The 13,173-nt window shown below is 46.1% G+C and overlaps 1 protein-coding gene across 1 annotated transcript in view; it reads left to right on the top strand.

The window, feature by feature from the left end:
- Positions 1 to 11,522, top strand: part of col4a1 (collagen, type IV, alpha 1) — a 73,856-nt gene extending 62,334 nt beyond the window's left edge. The window contains exons 42-52 of the mRNA XM_056289990.1: positions 933 to 1,118; positions 2,781 to 2,914; positions 3,071 to 3,143; positions 3,249 to 3,320; positions 3,419 to 3,547; positions 3,695 to 3,793; positions 5,521 to 5,733; positions 6,111 to 6,288; positions 6,426 to 6,540; positions 7,979 to 8,151; positions 9,564 to 11,522. Coding sequence (XP_056145965.1) covers positions 933 to 1,118; positions 2,781 to 2,914; positions 3,071 to 3,143; positions 3,249 to 3,320; positions 3,419 to 3,547; positions 3,695 to 3,793; positions 5,521 to 5,733; positions 6,111 to 6,288; positions 6,426 to 6,540; positions 7,979 to 8,151; positions 9,564 to 9,645 — 1,454 coding nt within the window. The 3' untranslated portion in view covers positions 9,646 to 11,522. The remainder of the gene's footprint in view (positions 1 to 932; positions 1,119 to 2,780; positions 2,915 to 3,070; positions 3,144 to 3,248; positions 3,321 to 3,418; positions 3,548 to 3,694; positions 3,794 to 5,520; positions 5,734 to 6,110; positions 6,289 to 6,425; positions 6,541 to 7,978; positions 8,152 to 9,563) is intronic.
- Positions 11,523 to 13,173: the final 1,651 nt, after the last annotated feature.

Genomic DNA, 13,173 nt, shown 5'->3' with positions numbered 1-13,173 from the left:
CTTTGAAAGCTCCATTTTGCAAAGTTTTTATCACTTAGAGGGGAAAGTAAGGCTGTTGTCCGAGTCATCATTAAATCAGACTAAATTCCATTATTTGTCATTGGCTAGAATATTTTTCCTCAAGAGTATTTATAATAAAAAAAAAGAACCTTGCTAGATGTTGTTTTCAGTACAGGAATAAGAGTTTTACTCCAATGTGACTGGTGGACCCAATTTGCCGTACATTGCATCCTTTGAAATGTGACAGTTGCTCATGTGTATATTGTGATGTTGATCCTGAAACAATATATCGTTCAGTCTTAATTTCCAGATAGCATTTGTTCACACGTGTATGAAGCATCCTGCTCACTGGTGTAGGATGCTCTTTATTTTATCTTAGACTGCATCATCTCTACTCTCAGGGTGGATGGATGCATCATCTCTTACTGTAATTTCTAACTGTACCACACAGCTGCTCATTGATTTCATCCTCTGTACAGAAAGTGTAGCTCTCTTAGTTCTGTGTCCAATTTCCAGACATTTTTAGATATACTTTGACTTTTCCTGGTTTACAAATAACTCTCTCGTCCTAGACAAATACCTGCTGTAAGCATGTCAAGGGTGCATTACTTGTGATTGGTTCAGTCGCTCCTGTAAAAGTGTCTGACATAAGACTGGTATAATGGTATAACCCTTTGCATGCTTGAACTGTCGCTTAATCTTACAGCTTGTGTGTAAAGGTCATTGGTCTGGAACATTTCTGGAAATTTTACTTGGTTTTGAGCCAGTAAGTTCATATATGACCCTGATATGGAAATTTGCAGGAAGATATACAGATTACGTTGTGTGTGTGACAGATGCTTGTGATTTTAAGATTCCCAGATGAAATGGGGCCATCACACTGAATCATAGTTTCACATTTCCTGGTTTGACTCTTTCCTGCTCCTTTTCAGGGGACAAAGGCAGTCCTGGTGTCCCTGGCATGCCTGGCCATCCAGGTATCCCCGGAACCAAAGGTGATAAGGGGCTTCCAGGACTTCAGGGGGTCCATGGTGAGCCAGGAGAGAGGGGAATCCCAGGAATCTCTGTAGAGGGCCCTAAAGGAGACAGAGGAGAGCCAGGACTACCTGGAGAAGCAGGTATACCTCAGCTGTGCACAACTGGGCAATGGAAACAGTGTTGAAATGCAATTATTCATTTAAATTAACATCAACAATCAGAACGCTAACTACACAAACCGACATTGTCAACAGTGATCAATTTTTGTTTTATGTGTGCTATTATTAAAGGGGAGTAGAGGCCTTAAAAAATAGGGTTCTGTTTAGTGGAAATATACTATATATATATATATATATATGTGTGTGTGTGTGTGTGTGTGCTTGTTGGAGACACCTACTGTATACAACAAAGTGAATCTACTAGCATGCTTGTCGTCAGATGCGTACACTACTGCCACAATTATTTACAATATGCTTAGTACTAGATGGCGTAGTGGTTAGCATGGTTGCCTCACAGCAAGAAGGTCCTGGGTTTGAACCCTGGGGTAGTCCAACCTTAGGGGGTCATCCCGGGTCGTCCTCTGTGTGAAGTTTGCATGTTCTCCCCCTGTCTGTGTGGGTTTCCTCCGGGTGCCCCGGTTTCCTCCCACAGTCCAAAGACATGTAGGTCAGGTGAATTAGCCGTACTAAATTGTCCCTAGGTGTGAATGTGTATGTCGGCCCTGTGATGGACTGGCGGCCTGTTCAGGGTGTCTCCCCACCTGCCACCCAATGACTGCTGGGATAGGCTCCAGCATCCCTGTGACCCTGAGAGCAGGATAAGTGGTTTAGATAATGGATGGATGGATGTTTAGCACTACAAGAGAGCTTTGTGTCATGAAATCAGATGTCCTAGACAAAGACAATTATATAAATATTTTTTTTCCACACATGGCATATATAAGGTTACGGAGAATGTGGAAGAGAGGTGAAGAAGAGGGTGCAGGCAGGGTGGAGTGGGTGGAGAAGAGTGTCAGGAGTGATTTACAACAGAAGGGTACCAGCAAGAGTTAAAGAGAAGGTTTACAAGATGGTTGTGAGACCGGCTATGTTATATGGTTTGGAAACGGTGGCACTGATGAAAAGACAGGAGGCGGAGCTGGAGTTGGCAGAGTTGAAGATGCTAAGATTTTCATTACGAGTGACAAAGGACAGGATTAGGAACGAGTATATTTGAGGGACAGCTCAGGTTGGACGGTTTGGAGACAAAGCAAGCGAGGCAAGATTGAGATGGTTTGGACATGTGTGGAGGAGAGATGCTGGGTATATTGGGAGAAGGATGCTGAATATGGAGCTGCCAGGGAAGAGGAAAAGAGGAAGGCCGAAGAGGAGGTTTATGGATGTGGTGAGAGAGGCGATGCAGGTGGCTGGTGTGACAGAGGACGATGCGGAGGACAGGAAGAGATGGAAACAGATGATCCGCTGTGGCGACCCCTAATGGGAGCAGCCAAACGTAGTGGTAGTAGTATTAGTAGGCATATATAGGATTATTTATCGCTATCTAACATAGCACGGTGGTTGACCAATCGACAAAGGCTCTTAGCACTTGAAGATGTAGTCTTATTCAAATGTAAATTGTGCTTTTCCTTATGTGACTGGTGTCATTTAGCCCCAAAGCCTTAATCAAGAGGAGATATAGTATATTAGTTCTGTAAGCGCCAAATGACAACCTCACCTTTGTGAAGACATAAAAATAGTCTACACACCATACGATTCACTGGAAAAGATCTCCTCACGTTGTCTTTCTCCTCCTCTCTCTTGCAGGAGTCACAGGAGTTCCAGGACCTCCTGGTGTGCCGGGCCGGGAGGGCCTAAAGGGAGAGAAAGGAATTCAGGGTCCCACTGGCGTTCAGGGCGAGTCGGGACTGAAGGGAGACCATGGATCTCCTGGATTTCCTGTAGGTTACTGAGACTCGGCTGGTTGATTGTGTCTTGACCATACTTCCATGCCCTGCTGGACTTCTGGACTTCATGGAACTTGGTTCAAAATCTGTTCTCATCTTTGTGTGTGTGTGTGTGTGTATGTGTATGTGTGTGTGTGATATGCACTACAGGGACAAACTGGTCTTCCAGGAGTTGATGGACTAAAGGGAGAGATGGGATTACAGGGTGTACCTGGTTTCCCAGGTGAGTGGTGTACTTTATAATGTGCGTGTGTGTGTGTGTGTGTGTGCGATGTTTATTTTGATACAGAGAACCGACAAAAAATAAAGAAACTATGATCACCTCCAGGTGTAAAGGGTGAAATTGGGACCATCGGATTCAAGGGAGAAGTTGGAGACAGAGGATTCTCAGGAGAGAAAGGTAAAAAATTGGTCACTTTTTCACACAATGGGATCATTGCTGATTTCACACAACAGTACTATGTCTTGCTGAGGTTCTAATGCAAAGTTATGTTGCAGGTAATGATGGCCCCCCCGGCGAACCCGGACCCCACACCTTCATCAAAGGAGACATTGGGTTCCCAGGGCCACAGGGCCAGCCGGGACCACAAGGACCATCGGGGTTCCCTGGACTAAAAGGACAGCAAGGTAACACCTAGCTTAAAAACAGGGGGAGAATCTTCAGTGTCATTTTGCTGGATGAAGCCCAGTATACCCAGCAGAACTCTATAGCACGCCCATCTTTCTCCACCCATTCATGGTATCGTTCAACCACTTTACCTTTTGCTCTGTCAGGTGTGATTGGTCTCACTGGGCCAAAAGGTGAAGATGGCCATCCTGGATACAATGGTCAATCTGGTGCCAAAGGAGAACGTGGTCTGACTGGACCATCAGGTCAGAGTCCATTTACTCAATGTGTTTGACTGGTTTGGGGTTCCAGCCAGGTGGTCTTTCTACTTCCCCCGGATAAATATCCGGTTTGGAGATGAAAGGAGCAGGGAAAAAGGGATAAATTTCTTTTGCTGTCCATTATAGATATTGGATTTATTTACGTTCAGATTAGTACAGATTAGAATGATTTTACCCTGACAATGCTAATTACTGTGATTTTTGAAATGGTCATGTGACACCTTTCTCTGATATCCAAAGTCAGGTTAAGGTCTTAATTAGTGTATTTAAAACCTATTTAAGAACCTTGAATTTCCCCCCAAGTCTTTCAGTCTTTTGACACATGTGAATGTTTTACTCCGATCTCTCTCGGTTGTTGAACTGGCACGTCAAGGGGACGTTGCAGATCGGGGATAACAACAAACATGGCTGCCAGGGTACAAACAGAGCCTCAGTACTCTGACGAAGATTAAATTTTCAGCTTTCAGTTGTTGTGAATTGCTAAAATGAATGACCTTATCAGCTAATTTTGAATAGAATGGCATATAGATGGGTGTCACGGTGGCGCAGTGATTACGCGGCCGCCTCACAGCAATAAGGTTCGAGCCCCGGGGTAGTCCAACCTTGGGGGTCGACCCGGGTCGTCCTCTGTGTGGAGTTTGCATGTTCTCCCCGTGTCTGCGTGGATTTCCTCCGGGTGCTCCGGTTTCCTCCCACAGTCCAAAGACATGTAGGTCAGGTGAATAAGCCGTACTAAATTGTCCCTAGGTGTGAGTGTGTGTGTGTGTGTGTGTGTGTGTGTGTGTGTGTGTGTGTGTGTGTTTGTGTGTGTGTGTGTGTGTGTGTGTGTGTGGGCCCTGTGATGGACTGGTGGTCTGTCCAGGGTGTCTCCCCGCCTGCTGCCCAATGACTGCTGGAATAGGCTCCAGCATCCCATGACCCTGAGTAAGGATAAGCGGTTTGGATAATGAATGAATGAACGAATGGCGTATAGATTAAAGTGATAGAAATTGCACAGGCTGAAGGGCGGAGAGATGGAGGGAAGCAGTTCGTGTATCAGCCCCATTGAGCATACACCCATTATGCAAAGAACCATGTAGACACAGCTACACAGTTATTGGAGTTCAGTGTTGTAGTCGAGTCACTAAACCTCGGGTCCGAGTCAAGTCTCGAGTCCCCAGTGTTCGAGCCTGAGTCTGAGTCCCCAAAGAAAAGTCCAAGTCCGAGTCAAGTCCCAATTACCTGAGTCCGAGTCATCATGGTTGAGTCTGAGTCAAGTTCCAAGATGGGCTCCAGTGCTCCACTCTGGCACCGTAAAAAAGCTGACATATACAAATAAAAAAGGTCGACATGAAACAAAATGACACAGCTGTCACCACTTCAAAGGAAGTTTATTTACTTTGTGACGCAATAGCCAAACAAATGTACTCACAAGCACGTGCACACACACACACACACACACACACACACACACACACACACACACACCAGTGTTGTAGTCGAGTCACTAAACCTCAAGTCGAGTCTTGAGTCCCCAGTGTTCGAGTCCGAGTCTGAAAATCAGGACTCGAGTCGGGCTCGAGTCCGAGTCCTGGACTCGAGTACGACAACACTATTGGAGTTATCAGAGCCACGCTTATGCGAGACTCGAAATATAAACTGACAACTCTCAATCATCAGATTTCTGGGTTGTATGTAAATGTGCTCATTGTGAACCAACTGTTTTGCTGTAGGACCCAGAGGACACCCAGGCCCGCCCGGACCCGACGGTGTTCCAGGTCAGGTGGGGCCACCCGGCCCGTCCTCCATGGACCACGGCTTCCTGGTGACCCGGCACAGCCAGACGGTGGATGTTCCGCTGTGTCCCGAGGGAACGACACTCATCTACGACGGATACTCCTTACTATACGTCCAGGGCAACGAGCGCTCCCATGGACAGGACCTCGGTGAGAGAGAGGAAGACCTGGAAGGAAGGAAAGAGAGAAAAGAGAGAGAACGATACAGAAATAATGAGAGAGAGAAACAGACAAAGAAACAAAAAAGATACAGAAAGAAAGAAAGAGAAAGAAGGAAAGAAAGGAGAGATGGAAAGAAAGACTGAAAAAAGATTGAAAGAAAAAGAAAGAGACAGAAATAAGAGACAGGCATAAGATTAATATTAAAATGAAGATTTCCTTGTGTATGCACGTATGTATTTATAAAGAAAGACAAATAAAGAAAAGAGACAGGCAGAAAGAAAGAAAAAGAGGAATGATGAGTGTGAGGGTAGTGAATATGATTGGCGGGGGGAGTTCTTCATCTCTTGGTTCCCGTCGTGGTACAGGTACGGCGGGGAGCTGTCTGAGGAAGTTCAGCCCGATGCCTTTCCTGTTCTGCAACATCAACAACGTCTGCAACTTCGCCTCTCGAAACGACTATTCCTACTGGCTCACCTCCCCCGAACCCATGCCCATGAGCATGGCACCGGTCACCGGCCAAAGCATCAGACCTTTCATCAGCAGGTAAGTCGACATTCCCGGAAACTGAGGATCTGACTGTGTGTGTGTGTGTGTGTGTGTGTGTGTGTGTGTGTGTGTGTGTGTGTGTGTGTGTGTGTGTGTGTGTGCACTTATACTCATACTTACATGTACATGCACAGGTGTGCCGTGTGTGAAGCCCCCGCCATGGTGATCGCAGTTCACAGTCAGACCATCATGATCCCACCGTGCCCCCACGGCTGGGACTCTCTGTGGATTGGCTACTCCTTTGTCATGGTAAGAGAAAAAAACAAAACAGAACAGTCACCATGTTAAAGGAATAATTTTGAATTTTTAAGTCTATCCTTATTTTATACTCATGTGGTACATGGGTAGATTTCATTTCCACAGTCGTCCATCCTTCTCTTCATACTGGACATACTAGCTCTTTCTTGCCGTCGGCAGTTCAATGCAGTTAATGGAGGATGAATCCACAATGCTTGTTCAGTACAAAAAAAACACACAAAAAAAACAAAACATGATGCTCCAGCAGTCTATCATGGCAAGTTCGAGGGGTCATTTTGAAAATGTACTGCTAAATTCCCTCTTGGTGTTTGCAGGAGTGACTGCTGGTGACCTCTTGTAGGTAATTATCACACGTTAGCGAAAGCTAGTGACATTAGCTAAAGAGAGAAAATTGTTGGACTCTGAACTTAAAGAATTTACATTATGCTGCAAAGCTTACATATATGAGCATAATATGTAACTGAGGAGTCCCTCCGGTGGCAAGCAGGATGTATGTGTCCAGTATGAAGAAAGGGATGGATGACTGTGAGAATGAAACCTACCTAAGCACTCCATGAGCAGTAAGTATAGAATAGAGATAGGCTTCAGAAATTCTGGGTGTCTGGGTAGCATAGCGGTCTATTCCGTTGCCTACCGACACGGGGCTCGCCAGTTCGAATCCCCGTGTTACCTCCGGCTTGGTCGGGCGTCCCTACAGAAACAAATGGCCATGTCTGCAGGTGGGAAGCCAGATGTGGGTATGTGTCCTGGTCGCTGCACTTGCGCCTACTCTGGTTGGTCAGGACACCTGTTCGGGGGATGGGGGGTCTGGGGGAAATAGCGTGATCCTCCCACGTGCTACATCCCCCTGGCAAAACTCCTCATAGTCAGGTGAAAGGAAGCGGCTGGCGACTCCACATGTATCGGAGGAGACGTGGTAGTCTGCAGCCCTCCCCGGATCAGCAACCGGGACGGCTCAGAAGAATGGGGTAATTGGCCAAGTACAATTGGGAAGAAATGGGGGGGGGGGGGAATTCTGACCTATTCCTTTAAAAACACATTTACACTAGCACACATTTAGCTCTTCATTGTAACACGGACAGTATTGAAGCATTGTGTTGATTCATAGAATACATACAAGCTTTTTTTTTTATAATGTACAGACTATTTGCCCAACATATTATAAAGGTTTATCTGATGTTTAAGTTCCTAAGATGAAGGATGCTGGCCACCTTACTTCCGAACTTGTAATGATTAACTCATTATTGTTCTGTATTATAATACTGGAACCTAGTAGCCTAAATGTAGCCTTACAGTACTGTATCTCCCTGCACACTGGGAAAATACATAATGAGTGTGTGTGTGTGTGTGTGTGTGTGTGTGTGTGTGTGTGTGTGTGCGTGTGTGTGTGTGTGTGTGTGTGTGTGTGCGTGTGTGTGCGCGTGAGTAGCACACCAGCGCCGGTGCTGAGGGCTCAGGCCAGGCCCTGGCGTCTCCTGGTTCCTGCCTGGAGGAGTTCCGTAGCGCTCCCTTCATTGAGTGCCACGGCCGTGGAACCTGCAACTACTACGCCAACTCCTACAGCTTCTGGCTGGCCACTATCGAAGACAATGAGATGTTTACGTAAGAAACACACGTGCAAGCATATACACATGCAAACATACTCGCACACAGACACACACACTAGCACACATGCATCCATTACTTTACTAATTCAGGTTTCTTTCTATTAACTGACAACAGTTGAGTCCCTCCTTGTTTCTTTACTGTTTGCTTCCATCACTGCATTCTACTAATACTAACTACTGCTACTACTACTACTTTCGGCTGCACCCATTAGGGGTCGGAACATCCGTTTCCATCTCTTCCCGTCCTCTGCATCTTCCTCTGTCACACCAGCCACCTGCATGTCCTCCCTCACCACATCCATAAACCTCCTCTTTGGCCTTCCTCTTTTCCTCTTCCCTGGCAGCTCCATATTCAGCATCCTTCTCCCAATATACCCAGCATCTCTCCTCCACACATGTCCAAACCATCTCAATCTTGCCTCTCTTGCTTTGTCTCCAAACCATCCAACCTGAGCGGTCCCTCTAATATAATCGTTCCTAATCCTGTCCTTCATCACTCCCAATGAAAATCTTAGCATCTTCAACTCTGCCACCTCCAGCTCCACCTCCTGTCTTTTTGTCAGTGCCACTGTCTCCAAACCATATAACACAACTGGTCTCACAACCATCTTGTAAACCTTCCCTTTCACTCGTGACACTCTTCTCCACCCACTCCACCCTGCCTGCACTCTCTTCTTCACCTCTCTTCTGCACTCCCCCTTACTTTGTACAGTTGACCCCAAGTATTTAAACTCATCCACCTTCGTCACCTCCACTCCTTGCATCCCCACCATTCCACTATCCTCCTTCTCATTCACACTTATGTATTCCATCTTTGAAAATCTGATTGATTTGGCAAAGATTTTATGCCGGAACACCCTTCCTGATGCAACCCTACCCATTTATCCAGGCTTTAGACTGGCACTAAGAAATGGGTCAAATTCATATATAGTATGTAACTTATATGAGTATGATGCATACATGATACTTCATATACAGAATATAGGAATAAAGGTTGTCTCTTACATGAATCTGAAAACTCCAAGCGCTTAGCTTGAGTCCTTTAATGAAGACCGGCAGCAGTTGCACAAATTCGGTTCAGTAGAAACTTCAATAGGACAAGGAAAAACGTCTTTGTGTTACATCTTCATGATTGGTACTCATAAGACACCGATGAAAACGTAACATCGAGACATTTGTCTGCTGCTTTCTGCACTTTTTTCTACATTTGGCAGGCCGTGCAAGGATTAATAAATCACTTGAAAAGATTTTCCCGCCTCATTTTGCCCCTTTTTAAGAAGTGTGTGGATTCCTTGTCCTGTTATAGTTTCTTCTATGGATTCGGTACTGAGTCCAGAACCCTTGATTGATTTGGTTGTGTCCCATCAGCGTGGAGATCTCATGCTGCTTCTTACTGTGTCCCTGCAGGAAACCCGTCCCCACCACGCTAAAGGCGGGAAACCTGCGAACACACATAAGCCGCTGTCAGGTGTGCATGAAGAGGACATAAACCCCCGCGGAGCCCAACTTACTAGCCTGTCCAACACCCTGTCTCCCCTCCCGACTCCAGCGACCGCCGTGTGGCTTTACTTCCTGTTTTAAACAAAGGATGGTGCTATTTCCCTGGATGTGTGAGTGGAGAAAGACAGAGAACCTGAGTTAGCAGAATAACCAAAGATCCAGCGATTGCAGACCGGAACACACACACACACACACACATACAAGTCAGAGACCAAAGCCATGAGATCAAGCGGTCCCCTTTTGCGCGATGCAGAACACTTCTTTACGTCACAACCTCTCTGTAATAAATGGCACTCAGTTTACTGCTGCACTGACTACAACCCCCCCCCCCTTCCCAATGAGTAAACTGGTGTCCATTTTGATAGTGTTAACTGTGTTATGTCAGGTGCTATTGAATCTTATCTATGCCTTAGTCCTCTTTGGTATCACTTCACCCCCCCCCCATCAGTACCGTGTCATTCAAGGTAATACTAGATATTATTATGGATTTTCGCATCTTTTATCTTTTTGTTAACACGTAGACTTACTAATATAAAGGATGGGAGTTACCACTGGTTACCGGCGCTTGTCATTTGATGAACCTTTATGCATTGCCAGCATGCAAGCATAACAATGGCTCTGTTGTAAATAAGCTGTTTTTATTGTTCTTCCTATCTAACAAACGTCACCATACTCTCTGCAGGTAATTATTGCATTACTCCGTGTGATATTAAGTCCATTTGTTTAATTTATAAGAGTTATGAAAATATGTTGAACAGAAGTTGGATTTGAGATGCCAGAAATCCATAAACAATGAAGCAGTATGATGTTTAGCAACCAGTGCCTCATTACTCTGCAGAACAGCACTGAAACAGCACTGGCAGGTGTGTGTGTGCGTGCGTGTGTGTGTGTGTGTGTGCGTGTGTGTGTGTGTGTGTGTGTGTGTGTGTGTGTGTGTGTACACACATGAGCGAGTGGTTCCTAGTGTGATTGTTTGCATTCATGTGAGCTGTTTTCTTACTGGTGTGTGTTGCCGCGTATGCATATGAGATGTTGTAGGCGCACCCCTGAAGTTGGAGAAATAAAACAAAAGTAAAACACAACCACACACAAACATGTCATTTATCAAACCCTGCACTCAGAGGCACTCCATTAGAGCATTGTGTGAATCAGTTGTGTGCAGCCCCAAATTACTTTTTTTTTTAATGGCATGAGAGGTAAATCGTTGTGTGCTTGATCGCAGTTGCACGTGTATATATATTTACGCATAGCCTGTACTTGCTATTGCACCGAAATGCTTAACAATTTCCTCACCCTTGTACATTCAGTGCCAAAGTGTCTTGTTGATCAAGGTATGTGTGACAGCTCCATCCCAGGGACACACAAAGAGGCGAGGCAAGCTTTGTATGTAAGTGCCTTTGTAGGTTGATTGATGCGCTTTGACGTTGGCCCTTGTTTGGTTTCTGCCCCACGAGTTTGTTGGAAGAACCCTTCCTCTGTCTCATTTTGCCGTGTACCAAGTGGACGAAAGCCTCTTGAACCTCAAAACACGATGACTTGTCTTTGCCTTTCAGAGTTTGTTGAAGGATTTTGAGAGATCCTGGTGGGTTTTGTTTTTTTTTTTTTTTTCTACAATGACCTCAGCCTGTTTGTGTGCGTTTGTTGTGTTGAACTGAGAAGAGAAGCTCTGTGACATCCATACAGTCTTAGCAGCATTTGCCAAAGAGATAAGACTCGAGCTCACTGGAGAATGAAGTCGAAACGTTCTTGGTTTTTGTCTCAACCATAATCGACATTAACACGTTGAGAAAACACTTTGTCATACTTGTGTCTCCTCCCAGTCCCATACTGTTTAATGCAATAAAAATGATTTGTATATAAAAAAAATTTGCACAATTTGTCCCTCGCAACATTTCAGATGTAGTACTCATATGACACCACAAGGTGGCAGCATCGGGCCGCGTTGCAAACGGGTTGCCGATGACTCGCGCCAGTCTTAAATCACGTCTATCTCTGTTGGATGCTTATTACACATCTACATTTATTATATATCCGACAATCAGCGGAACATTCCGGTCTATTTTTAACGCGCCCCGGAGCCCAAATTTCAGTGCAGCCTCTGCACCAACGCTGCCACTCAGAGCCATATCTCCCCTGCCTCAGCACTTCTGCTGGGCCCGAGGCCAACAAACCCGTTCACCCCGGGAAAACACAAACAGATCAATACGCTCCGCAGAGGAACAGATAACCCCTCCTTTCATCTCCACTCTCGTCTTTCATCTGTTACCGGAATCCTATCCCTTGTTTCCTCTCTTGTCACTAGTCAGACGTCCAAAGCCCTTGATCCCCCTGCTGGCTTCATCAACATTGCGCGCAAGGCCTTGACCTTCGACCGGGAAGTTGTTGCTCAGGTGGGGAGTTAAGCTTGACGGACACAACCCACATGGAGGAACGACTGTTATAACCAGGTGCAAAGGGTGTTGTGACCCTGTGACCCTAAGTGGGATTATCGAGTGCTGGAACGAGAGGGGCAATTTAAGTTTTGATAAGAGAAAGGATACTTAAGAACACGAGAGATGACATGTGTTTACGTAATTGGACAACATCAGGTTAATACTGTAACGTGCATGGCTAAGAAGACACGCTGGCCGCTGGCTCGCGGGCCTGACCCTTCAGTCGAGCGGTTAGCGACGCTTCCTGCGGTGCGGGCGATACGGGTTCGCGTCCCGGCCGCAGCAGCTACTGTGGTTGCGTTGTGTCCCCCGAATTCGCTACAATACGTTATTTATTTATTTATTAAATCCCCCTTTATCTCTCCAATTGTATCCGGCCAATTACCCCACTCTTCTGAGCCGTCCCGGTCGCTGCTCCACCCCCTCTGCCGATCTGGGGAGGGCTGCAGACTACCACGGCTGGAGTCTCCAGCCGCTTCTTTTCACCTGACAGTGAGGAGTTTCACCAGGGGAACGTAGCGCGTGGGAGGATCACGCTATACCCCCCACCGGACAGGCACCCCGACCGACCAGAAGAGGCGCTAGTGCAGCGACCAGGACACATACCCACATCCTGCTCCCCCCCCACCCCACCCGCCGTCGCAGACACGGCAGGGACGCCCAACCAAGCTGGAGGTAACACAGGGATTCGAACCTGCGATCCCCGTGTTGGTAGGCAACGGAATAGACCGCTACGCTACCCGGACAGCAGGTTAATGCAATATTATAGAAATTATGAGAATTATAAATGTATAGAGGAGACTGTATATTGAAATACAGCAGTATAGATGAAAGCACGTAAATTTGCTGCCGTGGCATTTAAACAGTATGGGCGCGACCCCAGTCCCCTAAACCTTGTATTGAATTAAGTCAGTTACACCGACAATGTTTAATTAAAGATTCATCACGCATTGAAAGTATGATAATCTGTAATGTCATCACTAACGAGAACAAGGCTGACAGTCCGGCTCATCAAACCCCATTACATTTAAAGGTACGAGCCTTAAACTTGTAATTTCTGTGTAACTTACTGCCACCCTGTGGCG

This window comes from Lampris incognitus, chromosome 11, assembly GCF_029633865.1.
Source record: "Lampris incognitus isolate fLamInc1 chromosome 11, fLamInc1.hap2, whole genome shotgun sequence".
Taxonomy (NCBI): domain Eukaryota; kingdom Metazoa; phylum Chordata; class Actinopteri; order Lampriformes; family Lampridae; genus Lampris; species Lampris incognitus.
The sequence above is the reverse complement of the archived record's forward strand: the minus strand, read 5'-3'. Positions and strand labels throughout refer to the sequence as shown.